Raw genomic sequence first — 20,305 nt, 5'->3', positions numbered from 1 at the left:
CAAGCGCCCTTTGCTCCGCCCAAGCCGGCCTCCCGCCCCCTAGTCTGGAGCCCGCTGCCCGCTGGAGCTTGCGGGTTTCTGCCTGGGCTTGACCGTCGCGTCCCGGACAGGTTGTGGGGTCACCTTCTCGCTGGCGGGGTCTTCACTGGGCCTGGGAAGGCTCGGGATCAGGAACTAAGCCCCACCTCCACCATCTCTAGGGAAGGGGGGTTGAAAGAGTAAAATCAGGGCCAGGGCACTTGGAGCCAACTTCCTGGGGCTCACGGCTCCAGGGGCCATGGCATGGACGGGCCTGTCCTGCCCAGCTCGGTGGCCCACGCTGGAGACCGTGGATGGGCAGTGGACTGGCCTAGCGATGGTTCTGTTTCCAAGCTGCATCTCTCACTAGCCGTTACCCGGGCATTGCACTTCTCTCCAGTACAGTTTCCCTGGCTGTAAATAGGGCTAAGAACGAGGTCCAGCTTCGCTGCTTATCTCTGTGCCTTAGGAACAGCTATTTAATTAACTCATCTCTGGGCTCTTGGGAGGAACATGGCAGGTTTTGAAGCACTTAGCGCCGGGCTAGACTGAACATCCATTCAATAATGTGACTCCCACCTCTTCTAGGTTAATACGTAGGCCACCCGGTTCACCTCAGACCTGCATTTGTCCACCAGGGGTCTAAGTAAAAACTACCACAAGCAGCAAGACTTCCACTGTTCTCTGCGTCCCAACCACAATCCTGAGGCCAATGGTGACGGCAACTGTAGAGACAGAAGGTAGCAGTTCCTTTCTGACACTTGTCCACCAACCCAAAAATGGGGCAAAAATCAAAACCTCCCTCCATGCATCTTCTTAACGGACTCTGATTGCTCTCCATTCCCCCTGGCTCCGCCCCAAGTTAAGCCTCTGCAGAGCTCCTGGCTCCTGCACCCTAACTCCTGCCCTTCCACCCTCGACACACAGTACCACATCCGCACACCTCTAATTCAGAGCCAACGGTGTTAAACTGTTGTTTAGGAGTCGGCCACAGCACAGGGACACCCCAAGGCTCTTTGCTCTCAGGTCTCCACCTACACTCATCTCAGCAGCCTCATCCCCCTCAGTCCTTGCTCAGGGCGTCCATGCAACAGGAATGGCCCAGCCTTAAACACCCTGAGTTCCACACCTCCTGCCTTTTGCTTTGCAGCGCTCTCCGCCAGGAGCGCCCTCCTTACACCCCCATCTTAAACCTCCCGGGATCTTCTCCATCTTTCTGGGCGCCCCACACAGCACTGCTTCCTTCAGAAAGGCACCCTTTGTTCCCCATAAAGACCGGATCTCCACCAGGTGCGGTGGCTCACAACTGTAATCCCAGCACTTTGGCAGGCTGAGGCGGGCAGATCACGAGGTCAGGAGTTCGTGACCAGCCTGGCCAACGTGGTGAAACCCCGTCTCTACTAAAAATACAAAAGAAATTAGCTGGGTGTGGTGACGGGCGCCTGCAATCCCAGCTACTCATGAGGCTGAGGCAGGAGAATCGCTTGAACCCGGGAGGCGGAGGTTTCAGTGAGCTGAGATGGTGCCACGGCACTCCAGCCTGGGTGACAGAGTGAGGCTCCATCTCAAAAAAAGAAAATAAAAATAATTTTAAAAAGACCTGATGTCACCTGTTCTGACTCAGGACGCACTGCCGCCTGCCACTGGCTGGACATCTCTGTAGCTGTCTAAGCACCTCCACCCCAGCTTCTCAAGAGTGTGAGCTTTGGCCGGGCGCGGTGGCTCAAGCCTGTAATCCCAGCACTTTGGGAGGCCGAGACGGGCGGATCACGAGGTCAGGAGATCGAGACCATCCTGGCTAACACGGTGAAACCCCGTCTCTACTAAAAATACAAAAAACTAGCCGGCGAGGTGGCGGGCGCCTGTAGTCCCAGCTACTCGGGAGGCTGAGGCAGGAGAATGGCGTCAACCCGGGAGGCGGAGCTTGCAGTGAGCTGAGATCCGGCCACTGCACTCCAGCCTGGGCGTCAGAGCGAGACTCTGTCTCAAAAAAAAAAAAAAAAAAAAGAGTGTGAGCTTCTCCAGAGTGTGAGCCCGGGCATGTGTCTTGTGGGGCCTGCCGTGGAAATTGATACAAAATAGGGAGGTGGAGAATGAACAGAGCACCTGCTATGCCCCAGGAGCTTTACCTACTATCTCATTTAATCTTCACATGAACCCTGTGAGGTGGGCGTTATCCCCATTTCACAGATGAAGCTCAGAGTGAAATGGGTTCCAGGACTGTGCCAAAGGCCAAGCCTTTTCCCTTAGATTGTGGGGCCCCCCACAGGAGAGGCCTGGGATAGAATGGGCAAGGGGAGGTACCCCCCTATGTGGGCACAAATAGGTTGGCCTGGATTCATTTCTGGCTGTATCAGGGAACCCAGTCCCAGCACAGCCCCCAGGACTGTCAAAAGCTGGGCCCTTGTCTGGCCTCAGTGAGACATGGCCCTATTTTCCACAGCAAGGGGTCTGCTTTCTTGGGTCACAGGTCCTTCGAGAATCTAATGAAAATTCAGACGCTCTTCCCAGGAGAATGCACTCACGATTGTAGGGAGCTGCAGAAACCCTGGAGGTCCCATGCAAAAGAACCCTTCTTCCAGAAAGAGCTTCCCTGGGACAGCCAGGCCACAATGGCAGGGAGGGGCCCCAAGTGACACGGTCAGAGGGCCAGAGAAGGGGAGCTTATCTTAAAAGCAGTTTATTGGGCAGCTTAATGTGGAGTGGCCTTCCCTGGGCCACAGACTAGCCGGGGGTGAGCAGTGCAGGAAGACTTGCTGTGGGACCCCTGTTCCACCCCACGGGGCAGGGCAGTTCTCAGGAAGTGGGGCCAGTCAGACAGAGGCACAGTTCCTTCTCAGCGGATACTGAGCTTCCTCCACGTGGCAGCTGCTGCCCACTCCATCAGGGCTGGTGAAGGCCATGAAGCAGGTCTGAGGCTTTGAAGCAAAGACCAACACTGGTGGGCATGGGTGTGGGCTCCGTGGCAGGTGAGCAGACAGAAACACTGATGTGGTGTGAACAGCTGGAGCAGGCCTCTCTAAGGTGGACTATTCAGCCTCCAAGGGGCTCCTGCCCAGGGCAGAGGTGGACTCTCTGGGGAACAGGGAAGGGAATGTGTCTTCCCAGGGCTGAGGGAGCCCAGGCCCCGCAGCGCTGTGGCAGGTGGGAGGAGGCCTGGCTGGGACTGCCCTGGGAGGGCCTGGCAGGCTCTAGATGCCTATAAGGCAGACAATGGCAGGCAGCTGTGCTCACAGAGGCTCCCCGCCAAAGTTGCTTTTACTTTTCTTACGCTTGGCCTTGGTGAAAGGGATGTCAAGGGACTCGAGGCGGAAGGGCCGGGGCTGGGGCATTTCAGGGGCCTGGGTGGGTGGGATGGCAGGGTTGTTGCTGAGTGGGCAGCTGAGGCCTGGTGGCGAGTTGTGATGTGCTGTGGGGAAGAGGGGCAGAGGTGCTGGTAAGCCAAGAGAGCAGGGATGGAGAGAAAATGCCCTAAGTGGGTAGGATGGAGAGCCTGGCCCACCCCGCTCCCGCCGCCCCCTACCCAGCCAGAGGCCCTGGCCCTGCAGCTGGGACCCCAGGCTCTGCAAGGCTGCTCTGGCTGAGGTCTCAGACCCAGCAACTGTGTCTGCATCTAAAGAGGCTGGGCTGGGGAGTTGGGGTTTTAAAGCCTCAGACTGAGGCAGCCTGGGATCTCAAGCCAGTCAAGCCTGGGTTCAAAGCCCAGCTCCACTGCTTCCTATAACCTTCGAGAAGCTGTTTCATCTCTGAGCCTCAGTTTCCTCATCTGCAACATAGGCACAATGCCGGGCGCTCAATTAATCCTAGTTCCCCACCCATCCCCCGCCACCTTATTCCTCAACTCTACCCATCCTGTCTCTTAAATAACCTCAATATATACAACTAAAATTTGCTTTTTTTTTAAGACAGAGTCTCACTCTGTCACCCAGGGTGGAGTGCACTGGCACGGTCTCAGCCCACATGGTCTCAGCTCACTGCAACCTCCGCCTCTCAGGTTCAAGCAATTCTCATGCCTCAGCCTCCTGAGTAGCGGGAATTACAGGCGTGCATCACCACACCCAGCTAATTTTTTTTTTTTTTGAGACAAGGTTTCACTCTGTCGTCTAGACCGGAATGCAGTGGTGCAATCTCAAATCACCGCAACCTCCACCTCCCAAGCTCAAATGATTCTCCTGCCTCAGCCTCCCAGGTAGCTGGGATGACAGGCACACGCCACTACCGCCCAGCTAATTTTTGTATTTTTAGTAGAAACGGGGTTTCACCATGTTGGCCAGGCTTGTCTCGAACTCCTGGCCTCAAGTGATCTACCCGCCTCAGCCTGCCAATGTGCTGGGATTACAGGTGTGAGCCACCGCACCTGGCCAAGATTTGCTTTTTATTGCTATTTTATTGGAAGCTCTGCGGGCTTTGCTTTCAGTTTTAAAAGCAGATAAATGAAGTGATGCTTAATTCTTAAAAGCGTATTTCGCATTTGTGGCCCTTGACAAGTGAAGTCAATCCGCATTTGGAGGAAGTCACAATGCTGGCGTGTAACTCGCCAGGAAGCTGGTGCGTAACTAGTGAGACCTAAACCTGTGCATCCCCAGCCGGGCCCCTGAGCCATGCGCTGAGGGCCAGGGGAGGCAAGGGTGGAGCAAAGAGGAGACTCTGTATTGAGCACCAGCCCCCGGGCTGGGCCGTTTCCTCATCTCGTCTCACCTAATCCTGAGAAGTTGGTGTTACCCCCCACATTTTGTAGCTAAGGAAACTGAGGCTCCGAGAGGGAAAGGAGTTTTTGAACCCAGGTCTGTCTGACTTCAAAACTATCCCCTTCATGCCTCTCCCAGTTGTGTGGAGAGGGTGGGAACAGGGGAGGGCCACTCACTGAGGCTCTTCCTGGCATCGGTGCTGAGGATCTGGCTGGCCCGCTTAGACCGGAAGTAGTTGCTGGCGATGTCTTCACTGTTGCTCCGGCTGAGCAGGAGCCTATAGCGGTCCTCCTCCTGCCGAGATGCAGATGCCCGTGGTCACACCCCCTTGTTTGTGCCCCTGGCACAGGGCTCTGCAGCCTCTGGCATCCTGCGGCAGTGGGGGCCACTCCGAGCCTCCCCCAAGTTATCACAGGGCTGGAGCAGGCACTGCGCACTCTGGTGTACCCTACACCGTAGGCCCTGGACTCGTGGGTGGCATCCCAGGCAGCTTGGGGCCAGGAAGTCAGAGTCTCCAGCCACGCCTGCACCTGGCCTCCCCTTCCTTGAGATGGGATGTGCCTTATTCTGTCTTCCAAAGCTCAAAACAGGGTGTCCTGCCGGCTCCAACAGGGGCCAGGGTGATACACAAACCCCAAATCTATCACATGTTCATAGAATAGGCAATGCGATGCTATCCTCAGCTCACAGGTACATTTGTGACCATTAGAACTGGAATCCTAGCATTTTTATCACCAAGAGCTATTATTTTTCACCACTATTATGGACTTGTTTTCTTCAGTCTAAATCTCCCTTTTCAGGGAATTGTCCTTTTCCCACTTGAAGGTCCCAGTGGGGTGAGCATTCATAGAGCCCTATACTACATCTGACTCCCAACCCTTTGCTACACAGCTGGACGTGTGACCCAGACTGCACCAATCACAGAACCACATCTTCCTAAACACAGTAATTGGTCTAAGAGTAGGTCCATGACCCAGGCAGAGCCAATCAGAATCTCTCCCCGAGCTGTAGTTTAAGGATGCTTTAACACAAGGGCCTCCAACCCCCAGGCCATGGACTGGTACCAGTCCATGGGCTGCACAGCAGGAAGTGAGCGGCAGGTGAGCAAGTGAAGCTTCATCTATATTTATAGCTGCTCCCCATCACTTGAATTACTGCCTGAGCTCCACCTCCTGTCAGATCAGCGGTGGCATTAGATTCTCATAGGAGTGCAAACCCTATTGTGAACTGCGCATGTCAGGGATCTAGGTTGCTCGCTCCTTATGAGAATCTAATGCCTGATGACCCGTCACTGTCTCCCATCACCCCCAGATGGGACCGTCTAGTTGCAGGAAAACGTGCTCACGGCTCCCATTGATTCTACATTATGGTGAGTTATATAATTATTTCATTATATATTACAATGTAATACTAATAGAAATGAAGTCCACATTAAATGTAATGCACTTGAATCATCCCGAAACTGTCCAACCCCCACCCTGTCCTGATCTGTGGAAAAATTGTCTTCTACGAAACTGGTCCCTGGTGCCAAAAAGACAGGGGACGGTTGCTTTAACAGACCAGGCCTCTCTCCCTTTTGGATCACCAATGGCCAGCAGCTATCCTTCCAGCCATGTGGAGAAAGCCTGCAGCTAGCATACCAAGGGAAGCAGGAACAAGAGGTGAAGACATAGGCCAGGAGTGGTGGCTCACGCCTGTAATCCCAACACTTTGGGAGGCCAAGGCAGGCAGACCACCTGAGGTCGGGAGTTTCGAGACCAGCCTGACCAACATGGAGAAACCCTGTCTCTACTAAAAATACAAAAAAATTAGCTGGATGTTGTGGTGCATGCCTGTAATCCCAACTACTCTGGAGGCTGAGGCAGGAGAATCGCTTGAACTTGGAGGCAGAGGTTGCGGTGAGCTGAGATCACACCACTGCACTCCAGCCTGGGCAACAAGAGCAAAACTCTGTCTCAAAAGAAAAAAAAAAAGGTGAAGACAGACACAGACCCTGACTGTTTCAGCCCCTAGATCCAGCCATGCCTGAAACTGGTCCACTTACATGAACTAAAAAAATCCCTATTTTTCTTAGGGTTGTTTGCTTTGGTATCTATCACTTGGAGCTGAAAGCATTCTGACATAACCTCTTTGTGGTCCCAGATTAAGAATGTCTTTTTTCCTGGCAGCAAATTTCCTTTTTATGAAACTGCCAATCAAGCTCTAGACCACCACAAGTGGCCCCTTGCAGCCTGAGTTGCTCAGCCAAAGATGTTTGGTTGGAATTCATTAGCCTAGGAGTGATCTTATCATAACTGTAAGGGTATATTCTATGTGGGTTTTCTGAAATATTTGTAATGGCTTAAGGCAGAATCTGGCCTGCAGACTATTTTTGTAAATAAAGTTTTATTGGAACACCATTCATTTGTGTATTACCTGTGGCTGTTTTTGTGCTACAGTGGCAGAGTTGAGTGGTTGTGACAGAGACCACATGGTTCACAAAGCCCAAGATATTTATGATCGGGTCCTTTACAGAAAAAGTTTGTTGACCCCTTATTTTGAACACAACTCTTTGAGTTTCTCTATTAACTTAGCTGGTAGTTACTGTCCCCAGCAGCCACCAGAGGCCCAGACACAAGGACACCAACAGGAGGTCCAGCTGCTTGGGTCCCTCTCTGGTGGCCCTGCCTAGCCTGGGGATCTGTAAATAATAACAACTTTCATATCATTGTTCATGGAGTTGTGTCATGGAAGTTGTGCCTGCTGACCAGGCCACCCCCAGGGACCGGTGGACTCCCCGCTGGTGCCCTTCTGTCTGGGCCTCTGGTGGCTGCTGGGGACAGTAGCTCCCAGCTAAGTTAACAAACTTGAAGAGTTTCGTTGAAAACACCCTGCTTGGCCAGGCACAGTGGCTCACGCCTATAATCCCAGCACTTTGGGAGGCCTAGGCGGGTGGATCACGAGGTCAAGAGATTGAGACCATCCTGGCTAACACAGTGAAACCCCGTCTCTACTAAAAATACAAAAAATTAGCTGGGCGTGGTGGCGGGCACCTATAGTCCCAGCTACTTGGGAGGCTGAGGCAGGAGAATGGTGTGAACCCGGGAGGCAGAGCTTGCAGTGAGCCGAGATCGCACCACTGCACTCCAGCCTGGGCGACAGAGCGAGACTCCGTCTCAAAATAATAATAATAATAATAGTAATAATAAAAAAGAGGCCAGGCATGGTGGCTCACACCTGTAATCCCAGAACTCTGGGAGGCCGAGGCGGGCGGATCATGAGGGCGGGCGGATCACGAGGTCAAGAGATGGAGACTATCCTGGCCAACATGGTGAAACCCTGTCTCTACTAAAAATACAAAAATTAGCTGGGCATGGCAGCACATGCCTGTCATCCCAGCTGAGGCTGAGGCAGGAGAAACGCTTGAACTTGGGAGGCAGAGGTTGCAGTGAGCCGAGATCGCACCACTGCACTCCAGCCTGGTGACAGAGTGAGACTCCATCTCAAAAAAAAAAAACCACCCATGCTTTAAGAACACGCATTTCTGTTGCACTGCAAAATATAGGAGATAGGTCTTGCCACTGAGCTTAGAAAAAGAAAAAAAAAAAAAGAATACGAAAGAGATGAAAATAAAGTGACTTAGGAATCCCAATGACTGCTTCATGAACCCTCTGAGGACCCTTTTGGACCCTTCTTTAATCCTTAGGCAGGAGGAAAGTAGAAGACCAGCTCTCTGCAGTAACGCTGACCCACGGCACTGGGGGCAAAGCCCTCCCAGCCTCTGACACCCCACTCCTTCTCCTCACCGGGAGGGAGTCCTCACCATGTTTGGCTCGCCGTTGTCTGCTGCAGAGGTTTTGCGGGCTGGTTTGTTCTGTGGCCCAGTTGAAACTGCTATGAGAAAACAAAAGCTGAAGTCACTGCTGCCTGGTGCAAGGCCCAGAGGAGGGCACAGGTGGAGGTGGGGGTCAGGCCTGGCTCAGGCTTAAACAGGGGAGGACACTTCCCAGCCCAAGCCAAGGGATAATTTTAAGAAACAGACAGCAGGAGGGGCTCAGACACCAGAGAAGACCCTCATCTGCTTCCAGGCAAGACAGCAGCCAAGGGGCTTCCAGGCAAGACAGCAGGCGAGGGTGGGGACAGACAGGAAGGCTGCTGCATCCGAGAGCATGTGGGAAATGGAGCGGGCTGGGGTCTCAGCAGGGATGGTGTCAATGCCATCTATAAATATCAGAGATGTCGGACCTGGATGAACACTCTGAGCAAGAGGGAGGACTCCTGGGGGGCACTGCGGGCTCCCCAAATGCGCAGAGTCAGGTCCATGGCTGGAGAAAGAGCCACAGCATGTCTGGCTTTACTCTGAGACTCATCAGAGGTGAGGAGGCCTTCAAGGTCATCTTATCCAACCCCTTCTTTGTAAAGAAGCCCAGAGAGGGACAGTGATCTTCGGAAGGTCACATGTAAGGTCAGCAGCAAGAGCGGAAGCTGAACCAGGCCTGAAACTCTGAACTGTGGGTTTCGATCCATGGTCCTCCCACTCACTGCTGTGACTGTGACTGGACCCTCTGAGATTGTGTGCTCCTATGTGAAAGGGGTAGAAAACCTGTCCTTCTTAGGGCTGTTGTAAGGATGAACCAGTGACAATGCTGATTAGGATAACATGCAGCAAGCCCTCACTATGTGCCAGGCACTGCTCTAAGCGTTTTATGCGTATTAACACATTTCTGGTTTTTTTGGAGGGGGTTTGTTTGTTTTGAGACAGGGTCTCACTTTGTCACCCAGGCTGGAATGCAGTGGCACAATCTTGGCTCAATGCAGCCTTGACTTCCCGGGCTCAAGCAATCCTCTTGCCTCAGCCCCCCAAGTAGGTGGGACTACAGGTACACGCTGCCATGCCTGGCTAATTTTTGTATTTTTTTTAGAGATGGTTTCACCACGTGGGCCAGGCTGATCTCGAACTCCTGGACTCAAGCGATCTGCCAGCCTCAGACTCCCAAAGTGCTGGGATTGCAGGCTTGAGCCACCACACCTGGCCTGTTAACACAGTTCAAGCCTTACAGCAACTTTAAGAAAGGTGCTGTTATTCATCCCCATTTCACATGAGGACACTGAGTCCCAAAAAGGGCACACAGGCAATGGTGCTGCCAGAATTCCAACCCACATCTGTCTGCCTGCAGACAGTGTGGAAACACACCACTTTCTCAGAGTCCTGACGCATCAGATACCCAGGGCCACGTGTCTGCTACACCCACAGCCTGCAAGGAGAGGCCCACGCTCCCTGCCAGTCTGCAGGATGGTGAACTGTGGAGGAGGCAGGGGAGGGCAAGGGCCAGCCAAGCTCCTGACCTACTGGGAGGCTGGTTTTTGTGATGATGGGCTGTGGGATCTTCCAGAAGCCATTATCTTCATCCCAGCAGGACTCACGCCGAATCTTCTCCAGGTTGCTGTAGTTACAGTCCCTGCGAATCAGGGGCTGCACCTGCTCCAGGAGTTGCTGCAAGAGCATGGAGTCACGCTCCTGCCGGCGGATGGTGGCCAAGTAATCGATCTTCTCCAGCTGAAACTCGGACTGCAGATCTTTGATCTCCACCTCTGCTGCCCGAAGCTGAAAGCAAAGGATGACAAGCAGTGAGTAAGGAAAGATACCTCCCATTCCATCTAACCACCCTCTCCACTCACTGTCCTGCCAGCAGCCACACATCGTCTGTTCATTGGCCTGATCAGCCATCCATTCTCATCCCCACCATCCATCCAGCCATCCTTCCCTCTATCCATCCATCCACCTTCTCTCACACCCACCAATCCTTCCGTCTATCCAACCACCCTGCTGCCTCTCCACCTGGCATTTAAATAAGCACCTAATGTGTCCCCCCAGCCCTGCAAAATGCAGGGGAAAAGTTGATCAGCACCTCCAACAGCCAGCCCTCAGTCACTATCCCCCAGTATACGTTTCATTCAGGGGCCTTTTAGAGGCCCCCCATCCAACATCACAGTTCTAAAGGATCTCAGAGAACTGCACAAGTGACATCTCTAAGGAGGACAACAGGCACAAACTCTCCAATTGACAATCCTCACTCTCCCACTGCTACAGCCCTGTGTTATGGTGTGACAAACACTGGACCTAAGAGTAAGGCCCACCTTGATTTGATCAAGGGTTCCAGATTCTTTTGGTCTCCTGCTCAAGTCTGCTAGACTGGTCCCCCTGGTCCCTCCTGAGCACAGGTGACTGCCAGCCCCAGCCCTAACCACCCTCTCCCTGAGCCCCAAGACTCCCTGGTACACAGTCTGTTTCCTCAAAGAGCAGGTACAGTTTGATTAGTAAAGAGGGATGTTTGAGGTTGGGCGCTGTGGCTCACACCTGTAATCCCAGCACTTTGGAAGGCTGAGGCGGGTGGATCATTTAAGGTCAGGAGTTTGAAACCAGCCTAGCCAACATGGTGAAATCCCATCTCCATTAAAAATACAAAAAAATTAGCCAGGTGTGGTGGTGGGCACCTGTAATCGCAGTTGTTTGGGAGGCTGAGGTAGGAGAATTGCTTGAACCCGGGAGGTGAAGGTTGCAGTGAGCCAAGATAGCACCAATGCACTCCAGCCTGGCGACAGAGTGAGACTCTGTCTCACAATAAATAAATAAGAAGGATGTTTGAATTCATGCACTGACACCCATTTAAGAACAGCTGGCAGGACACCGCCTCAGCCTTCCAAAGTGCTGGGATTACAGGTGTGAGCCACAGCGCCCAACCTCAAACATCCCTCTTTACTAATCAAACTGTACCTGCTCTTTGAGGAAACAGACTGTGTACCAGGGAGTCTTGGGGCTTAGGGAGAGGGTGGTTATGGCTGGTGGTTATGGCTGGCTCCTGCCAGCAGCCACAATGGCCCAGTCTGCTCCATTTTTTTTTTTTGAGACAGATTCATTCTGTCGCCCAGGCTGGAGTGCAGTGGCAAGATCTCAGCTCACTACAACCTCTGCCTCCAGGGTTTGAGCGACTGTTATGCCTCAGCACCCGACTAGCTGGGACTACAGGCTTGAGTCACCACACTCAGCTCATTTTTTGTATTTTTAGTAGAGACAGGGCTTCACCATGTTGGCCAGGCTGATCTCAAATTCCTGACCTCAGGTGATCTGCCCGTCTCAGCCTCCCAAAGTGTTGGGATTACAGGTGTGATCCACCGAGCCCAGCCCTGCTCCATTTCTTAGACTGGGTAGTAAGCACATGGTGTTAGTGGGTATAATAATCAGTATATATATTTGGACATCTGGAATCACACACAATAATTTTTGTTTGTTGTTTTTTTTTTTTTTAGAGACAGGGTCTCACTCTGTTGCCCAGGCTGGAGTACAGCGGCACCTTCTCAGCTCACTGTGGCCTCGACCTTCTGGGCTCAAGCAGTCCTCCCACTTCGGCCTCCCAAGTAGCTGGGACTACAGGTGTGAGCCACCACACCCTGCTAATTTTTTAATTTACTGTAGAGACAGGATCTCCTTGTGTTGCCCAGGCTTGTCTGGAGTGCCTGGCCTCAAGCAGTCTTTCTGCCTCAGCCTTTCAAAGTCCTGGGATTATAAGCATGAGCAACCGCACCCAGCATGATAATTTTTGTAACAGTTTTCTTGAGACATAATTCATATAATTCATATGCCATACAATTCTCACTATCACCAAGCTGGAGTGCAGTAGCGTGATCTTGGTTCACTGTAGCCTCGACCTTCCAGTCCTCCATCTCTCCCAGTCCTCAGTCTCTTGAGTAGTTGGTACTACAGGTGCAAGCCACCACTTCTGGCTAATATTTTTAAAATTTTTTGTAGAGGCAGGGTTTCCCCCACGTTATCCAAGCTAGTCTTGAACTCCTGGGTTCAAGCGATCCTCCCACTTCGGCCTCCCAAAGTGCTGGGATGATAGGCATGAGCCACTGCACCATCCAATTTATCCCTCTTTTTTTTTTTTTAAGTAACTTGTGCTTTTGGTGCCATACCTAAGAAACCACTGCCTAATCCAAGGTAACAAAGATTTATACCTACGTTTTCTTCCAAGAGTTTTACAGTTTTGGCTCTTACATTTAGGTTTTGATCCATTTTGAGTTAATTTTTGTATGTGGTGTGAGGTAAGAGTCCAACATTATTCTTTGGCATGTGAATATCCAGTTGTCCCCGCACCATTTATTGACAAGACTGTCCTTTTGCCACTGCAACCTCTGCCTCCCAGGTTCAAGCAATTCTCCTGTCTCAGCTTCCCAAATAGCTGGGACTACAGGCACATGCCACCACACCTGGCTAATTTTTGTATTTTTTAGTAGAGATGGGGTTTCACCATATTGGTCAGGCTGGTCTCGAACTCCTGACCTCAGGTGATCCACCTGCCTCAGCCTCCCAAAGTGCTGTGATTACAGGACTGAGCCACCACGTGCAACCTGTCAATTGATTTTTGATAAGGATGCCAAGATAATTCAGTGGCAGATTAAGGATCACAGATTTAAATGTAAAAAAGATGAAACCATAGAAGTTCTAGAAAAAACATGAGGGAATTTTCCCAACTATGATTGAAAATGAATATGCAATAATTTTTTAATAGTTGGTCAATTTGACAAAATCTAAACATTGAAAATTTTCATATGATAAAAATATCATAAAGCACAGTAAAAGACAAAAGACAACCTGGAAAAAAATTTACAATTTATATCACAGACCAAGAGTTAATATTCCTAGTGTATAAAGAGTTTTTACATGTAGAAAAGAAAAAGAACAACCACCCTAATAGAGAAATGAGCAAAAGAGATAAAAATAGTTCAGAGAAAAACTACAAATGGCCACAAAACATATGAAAAAGTATTCAACATTGCTCACAATAAGAAAAATGCAAATTAAAACCACACTGATGCTGGGCATGGTGACTCACGCCTGTAATCCCAGCACTTTGGGAGGCCAAGGCGGGCAGATCGCGTGAGCTCAGGAGTTCGAGACCAGCCTGGCCAACATGGTGAAACCCTATCTCTATTAAATTAAAAAAATTAGCCAGGCATGGTGGCACATGCCTGTAGTCCCAGCTACTTGGGAGGCTGAGGCAGGAGAATCACTTGAACCTGGGAAGCGAAGGTTGAGGTGAGCCGAGATTGCACCATTGCACTCCAGCCTGGGCAACAAGAGCGAAACTCCATCTCAGAAAAATAAAATAAAGTAAACAACAACAACAAAAAACACTAAGATATTATTTCTCACCTAACAAAGTGGTAAAAATCCAAGTTTTGGGGGCCGGATACAGTGGCTCATGCCTGTAATCCCAGCACTTTGGGAGGCCAAGGCAGGAGGATCACTTGAGCCCAGGAGTTTGAGACCAGCCCCGGCAACATGGTGAAACCCTGTCTCTACAAAAAACACAAAAATCAGCCAGACATGGTGATGCACGCCTGTAGTCCCAGCTATTTGGGAGGCTGAGGTAGGAGGATCACCTGAGCCCAGGAGGCTGAAGTTGCAGTGAGCTGTGATCGTGCCACTGCACTCCAGCACGAGCAACAGGGTGAGATCTCATCTCAAAAAAGAAAAAGAGCCGGGCGTGGTGGCTCACGCCTGTAATCCCAGCACTTTGGGAGGCCGAGACGGGCGGATCACGAAGTCAGGAGATCGAGACCATCCTGGCTAACACGGTGAAACCCTGTCTCTACTAAAAATACAAAAACTTAGCCAGGCATGGTGGCGGGCGCCTGTAGTCCCAGCTACTCAGGAGGCTGAGGCAGGAGAATGGCGTGAACCCGGGAGGTGGAGCTTGCAGTGAGCCGAGATGGCGCCACTGCACTCCAGCCTGGGCGACAGAGCGAGACTCCGTCTCAAAAAAAAAAAGAAAAAGAAAAAGAAAAAGAAAATCCAGGCTTTTGTGAATATACTCTGTTGGTGAGAAACACATGGATATATGCTAGTAGAAATACCAAACAATACAATCCTTATGGAGGAGAAGTTGGCCTATCTAGTGACATTGAGCAAAATCACACTTGCATTACCCTTTGTTCCAGCATCCCCAGTTGGAGGAATAGATTCTAGAGAAACCTACCAAGAATACAGAAGTCATATGCACAGGCTGTTTACTACAGCAGCCTTTATTATTACAAGATATTGGAAACACCCCAAGTGTTTATCAAGAGAGGACTGACTCAATAAGCAATGATCCCACCTCACGATGGAGAGCTATGTAGCTGTCAGAGAATGAGGAGGCCAGGCATAGTGGCTCACATCTGTAATCCCAGCACTTTGGGAGGCTGAGATGGGTGGATCACCTGAGATCAGGAGTTCAAGACCAGTCTGGCCAACATGGTGAAACCTCATTTCTACTAAAAAATAGAAAAATTAGCTGGGCATGGGTGGTGCACACCTGTAGTCCCAGCTACTCAGGAGGCTGAGGTGGGAGAATCTCTTGAACCCAGGAGGTGGAGATTGCAGTGAGCTGAGATTGGGCCACCGCACTCCAGCTTGGGCAATAGAGCAAGATTCCACCTCAAAAACAAAAAAGAATGAGGAGGATCTTTCCATACTGCTGTGGCCTTCAGGATATTATATGTTGTTACGTAAGGAAAGCTAGGTAGAAGAAAGCGTGCACTAGAGCTACTTTTATCTACGAAAGAGCTGCAGTGAGCTATGATTGTGCCACTGCACTCCATTCTGGGCAACAGAGCGAGACCCTATCTCAAAATAAAATGAAAAATAAAAATAAAAGCAACAGAGGAAGGCAGAGAGGCAGGCAGGAGCGATGTGGTAGAAAATATGTTTCTGAAAGATGAGGCAAGAGTGGAGTCAGAGAGATTTCTCGTGTGAGAGGGACTGCTCCCCATCCTGGCTGTCTTTGTAGGGGTCCAGAAGCCCAGGAGTGCAGGCAGTGTCTAGAAGCCTGAGTGCTTGTGTGTGCGCATTGGTCCGTTTTCACAAAGCTCATAAAGACATACCCAACACTGGGTAATTTATAAAGAAGAAGAAGTTTAATGCACTCACAGTTCCACATGCCTGGGGCAGCCTCAAAATCACGGTGGAAGGTGAAAGGCACGTCTTACATGGTGGCAGGCAAAAGGAAAATCAGAACCAAGCGAAAGGGGTTTCCCCTTTTAAAACCATCAGATCTCACGAGACTCATTCACTACCACGAAAACAATATGGGGGAAACGGACCCCATGATTCAATTATCTCCCACCGGGTCCCTCCCACAACACATGAGAATTATGGGAGCTATAAATCAAGATGAGGTTTGGGTGGGGACACAGCCAAACCATGTCAGTGTGTACACAAACATACATACATATTTCCTTATACAAAAAACAAAAAACCAGCTCTCTAGGTACCTTAGGATGAAAAGATCTATCTAAGTCTGAATCTCTCCCATAAGACCTCCAAAAAAACATACAGAAGAACCGGGAGAGAAAAATAAAACCACCCTTAACCAGCCTACAGCATGACCTGAAGACAGAGAATGCTGGAAGCTTTGAATTACATGGAAGTACAGAGATAAACCCTCAAGTCCAGCAGACAGCCCCTGAGCCACCCCATGGGGAGGTAAGCAGAGAGTACCCAGGACAGCATGGGGCGAGGAGGAATGAGGTGATGAAAGGCAGGGTACAGTCCCTCCACAAGGAGCAAGAAAATCCTAAAAACAGATCTGAAACCTGAAAATGAGAAACTGATGGAAGAGACCAGTATGTGCACAGGACCAGAGGAGTTAGTCTCCAGAAGGTGCTGCATTTAGAAGGGGAAGCACTGGCCGGGCGCGGTGGCTCAAGCCTGTAATCCCAGCACTTTGAGAGGCCGAGATGGGCAGATCATGAGGTCACGAGATAGAGACCATCCTGGCTAACACGGTGAAACCCTGTCTCTACTAAAAAAAAATACAAAAAACTAGCCGGGCGAGGTGGCGGGCGCCTGTAGTCCCAGCTACTTGGGAGGCTGAGGCAGGAGAATGGCGTAAACCCGGGAGGCGGAGCTTGCAGTGAGCCAAGATCTAGCCACTGCACTCCAGCCTGGGCCACAGAGCGAGACTCTGTCTCAAAAAAAAAAAAAAAAAAAAAGAAGTGGGAAGCACCCTTGATGTGGAAACTGAAAGTCCTGCAGAAACAAGAGAAAACCACAAAATACAAAAACTACCAAAAAAAAAACAAGCTTTCCTTTCACCCCCAAGATTTCTGCCCCCTATTTTTGTGCCTGTGAATATGGTATCTTCCTCGGCAAAAAAAAAAAGACTGCAGCCGGGTTCGGTGGCTGATGCCTGTAATCCCCGCACTTTGGGAGGCTGAGGGGTGCAGATCATTTGAGCTTAGGAGTTCGAGACCAGCCTGGGCAACATGGTAAAACCCCTTCTCTACAAAACAATTAGCTGGGTGCAGTGGCACGCACCTGCGGTCCCAGCTACTTGGGAGGCTGAGGCAAGAGAAGCGTTTGAGCCTGGGACAGCCAGGGTAACATAGCAAGACCCCCAGGAGTTTGAGACCAGCCTAGGTAACGTAGCAAGACCCCTTCTCTACAAAAAATAATTAAAAAAAAAAAAATTAACCAGGTGTGGTGGTGCGTACCTGTAGTCCCAGCTACTCAGGAGGCTGAGAAGGAGGATTTCTTGAGCCCAGGAGGTCAAGGCTGCAGTGAGCTATGATTGTGCCACTGCACTCCAGCCTGGGCAACAGAGCGAGACCCTATCTCAAAATAAAATGAAAAATAAAAATAAAAGCAACAGAGGAAGGCAGAGAGGCAGGCAGGAGCGATGTGGTAGAAAAGATGTTTCTGAAAGATGAGGCAGGAGTGGAGTCAGAGAGATTCCATGCGTGAGAGGGACTGCTCCCCACCCTGGCTGTCTTTGCAGGGGTCCAGGAGCCCAGGAGTGCAGGCAGTGTCTAGAAGCCAAGAGTGGCCGACAGTCAGCAAAAAGATGAGGGCTTCAGCCCCGCAAACCACCTCATCGAACTAAATTCTGCCAACACCTGAAATGACTGTGGACAAGGATTCTTCCCCTAGAATCTCCTGAAGGAAGACCAGCCCCACTAACACCTTGATTTCAGCCTCGTGGAATTCTAAGCAGAGAAGCCAGCCCCACTGTACCCAGACTTTGACCTACAGAACTGTGAGATGGTATGTTTGTGTATATTGAGTAAATAAATGTATAGTAATTTGTTAACACAGTAATAGGAAACAAATCAGAGATTGATTGATTGATTAATTTGAGACAGGGTTTCATGCTGCTGTCCAGGCTGGAGTGCAATGTCACAATCTCCACTCACTGCAACCTCCACCTCCCAGGCTCAAGCAATTTGCCCACCTCAGCCTCCCAAAGTGCTAGGATTACAGGCATGAGCCACCGTGCTCGGCCTAGAGTTCTATTTGAAACTACACTTCACTATACAAAGAGAAGAGTGTGCTATTGAATGAAAAAACATAAGATATCACCCCAGACTTCATCTCTGCCTTCAGCTGTTATTGATAGTCCAGAAAAACAAGACATCACAGAGTAAACAGAAAAGAAGGAAAGAACAGATGTGTCTAACCAAAGCTACTAGAAGAAACAGAAAATAAAAATCAAAACATTTCAGTGAAGAAAATTCTCCCCGAAAGCACAAGCTCACAGAACCTAGCCAGCAGATTAAAAATGTAACACAAGGCCGGATGCAGTGGCTCACACCTACCCCAGCAGTTTGGGAGGCTGAGGCGGGAGGATTGTTTGAGCCCAAGGGTTCAAGGTTATAGTGAGCTATGCTCGTGCCACTGCACTTCAGCCTGGGTGACAAAGTGAGACTCTTAAAACTAAAAACTAAAAAATAACCCCAATTAGAATACATTTGAATAAAATGTTCTTAAACAGGCAGTCACAGGTATGAACATTTCTAATCCAAAATCAAAAAACTGAGAAAGGGACAAAAAAATCAAGATACGAAATAGGACATTAATGAAAAGAAAGGAAAAAATACTAGAAATGTAGACCTAATTCAAGATATTTACGTGAGAATGAATTCAACTGGAAATATAACAAGGAGCATTAAGCATTAAGAAAAGACATAAAAATAGCCAAGAAGGGCCAGGCATGGTGGCTCACACCTGTAATCCCAGCACTTTGGGAGGCCCAGGCGGACAGATCACAGGGTCAGGAGATAGAAACCATCCTGGCTAACATAGTGAAACCCCGTCTCTACTAAAAATACAAAAAATTAGCCGGGCGTGGTGGCGGGTGCCTGTAGTGCCAGCTACTCGGGAGGCTGAGGCAGGAGAATGGCGTCCAGGAGGCAGAGCTTGCAGTGAGCCGAGATCATGCCACTGCACTCCAGCCTGGGTGACGGAGTGAGACTCTGTCTCAAAAAAAAAAAAAAAAAAGCCAAGAAAATAAAAAACTAAGGAGGTTAAAGAGGCAAAAAGGTTTTGTTTTGTTGTTTTGCTTTTGAGACGGAGTGTCGCTCTGTTGCCCAGGCTGGAGTGCAGTGGTGCGATGTCAGCTCACTGCAATCTCCACCTCCCAGAGTCAAGTGATTCTCCTGCCTCAGCCTCCTGAGTAGCTGGGATTACAGCGTGCGTCACTAGGCCGGACTAATTTTTGTATTTTTTTTTAGTAGAGACAGCGTTTCACCATGTTGGCTAGGCTGGTCTTGAACTCCTGACCTCTGGTGATCCGCCCGTCTCAGCCTCCCAAAGTGCCGGGATTACAGGTGAGAGCCACCGCACCCAGCCCAAAGAGGCAAAAAGTTTTATGCTCAGCAAGATCCTTTGGCTGCCAGGATGGTGGTGGGGGCGGGGAGGAGTGGGGAGGACCCTGAAGATGGCCAAGGAGCCATCATGAGGATCAGGAAACCCAGACAGCACAGAGAAAGCTCCAAAGGCAGCGCATGTAACCCTCACTGCGGGCAGAATCGCGCTCTCCCTGACTCCGGCCTCACTCCCTTTCTCCAGCCGCATCTGCCCACTCTCTGCTCCTAGAACATGCTGACCTCTCTCCTGCTTCAGGCTCCATCCCAGTGCTCCTCCTCACACCACCCAGGGCTGGTTCTGTCTCTCTCAGTTCTTCCAGAAGTCTCTACCTCCAGGAGAACGTCCCTGTCCCCGACCTGTGGTAGCCCAGGTCCTTCTGAGGTTCCCAGTCTGGGTGCTTGTTTCATGGGCATGCTTTGTGGAAAGCACTTTATAGAAATGAATCAAGTTGTGCATTTATAATGTGTGCACTTAAGCATCTACAAAAATGAAAACATAAAAACGGAGTTGTCTCGCTCTGGTATTCTTTTCACAGTACTGACCACTCCTCTATATTCTCTTGCTTATTTCTCTGCTGTGTTATTTCTTACACACACACACCCGCATGCACGCACACACAACACATACATGCATGTACACACACAACATACCCGCATGCATGCACACACACACAACACACACACTGGGAGACAAGCTCCACAGTGACAGGGACACATCTGTCACTGTGACTGCTCTGCCTGCCAGCATCAGAACAGGGTGTGCCACACTGCAGGCACTTAATAAGTGCTTTCCAGCCTGGGCAATATGGTAAGACCCTGACTGTCCAAAAAATTTCATAAAGTAGCCAGGTGTGGTGGTGCACACCTGTAGTCTCAGCTACTCAGGAGACTGAGACAGGGAAGATGGCTCGATTCTGGGAGGTGGAGGCTGC

At 50.3% G+C, this 20,305-nt stretch overlaps 1 protein-coding gene and 1 long non-coding RNA gene across 10 annotated transcripts in view; one reads left to right on the top strand and one right to left on the bottom strand.

Moving 5' to 3' along the window:
• The first annotated feature begins 49 nt into the window (after nt 1-49).
• On the top strand, nt 50-1,366 carry LOC117093186. The gene is made up of 3 exons (XR_004441059.1): nt 50-110; nt 607-758; nt 1,169-1,366. It is a non-coding gene; the product is annotated as an uncharacterized LOC117093186 (long non-coding RNA).
• A 1,316-nt stretch (nt 1,367-2,682) lies between these two features.
• Nucleotides 2,683-20,305, bottom strand: part of KIF17 (kinesin family member 17) — a 53,138-nt gene continuing 35,515 nt past the window's right edge. For 2 of the 9 annotated variants that reach the window (XM_033227988.1, XM_033227993.1), the window contains exons 12-15: nt 10,032-10,290; nt 8,509-8,579; nt 4,883-5,000; nt 2,683-3,427 (exon numbers count right to left, since the gene is read on the bottom strand). In XM_033227988.1, coding sequence (XP_033083879.1) covers nt 3,249-3,427; nt 4,883-5,000; nt 8,509-8,579; nt 10,032-10,290 — 627 coding nt within the window. In that variant the 3' untranslated portion in view covers nt 2,683-3,248. Of the gene's footprint in view, nt 3,428-4,882; nt 5,004-8,508; nt 8,580-10,031; nt 10,291-20,305 lie in introns of all 9 variants that reach the window. The other 7 variants (XM_033227986.1, XM_033227992.1, XM_033227989.1 and 4 more) reach the window with 6 other exon arrangements.

Source organism: Trachypithecus francoisi, unplaced genomic scaffold (assembly GCF_009764315.1).
Source record: "Trachypithecus francoisi isolate TF-2019V2 unplaced genomic scaffold, Tfra_2.0 Lachesis_group12, whole genome shotgun sequence".
NCBI classification, from domain to species: domain Eukaryota; kingdom Metazoa; phylum Chordata; class Mammalia; order Primates; family Cercopithecidae; genus Trachypithecus; species Trachypithecus francoisi.
The sequence above is the reverse complement of the archived record's forward strand: the minus strand, read 5'-3'. Positions and strand labels throughout refer to the sequence as shown.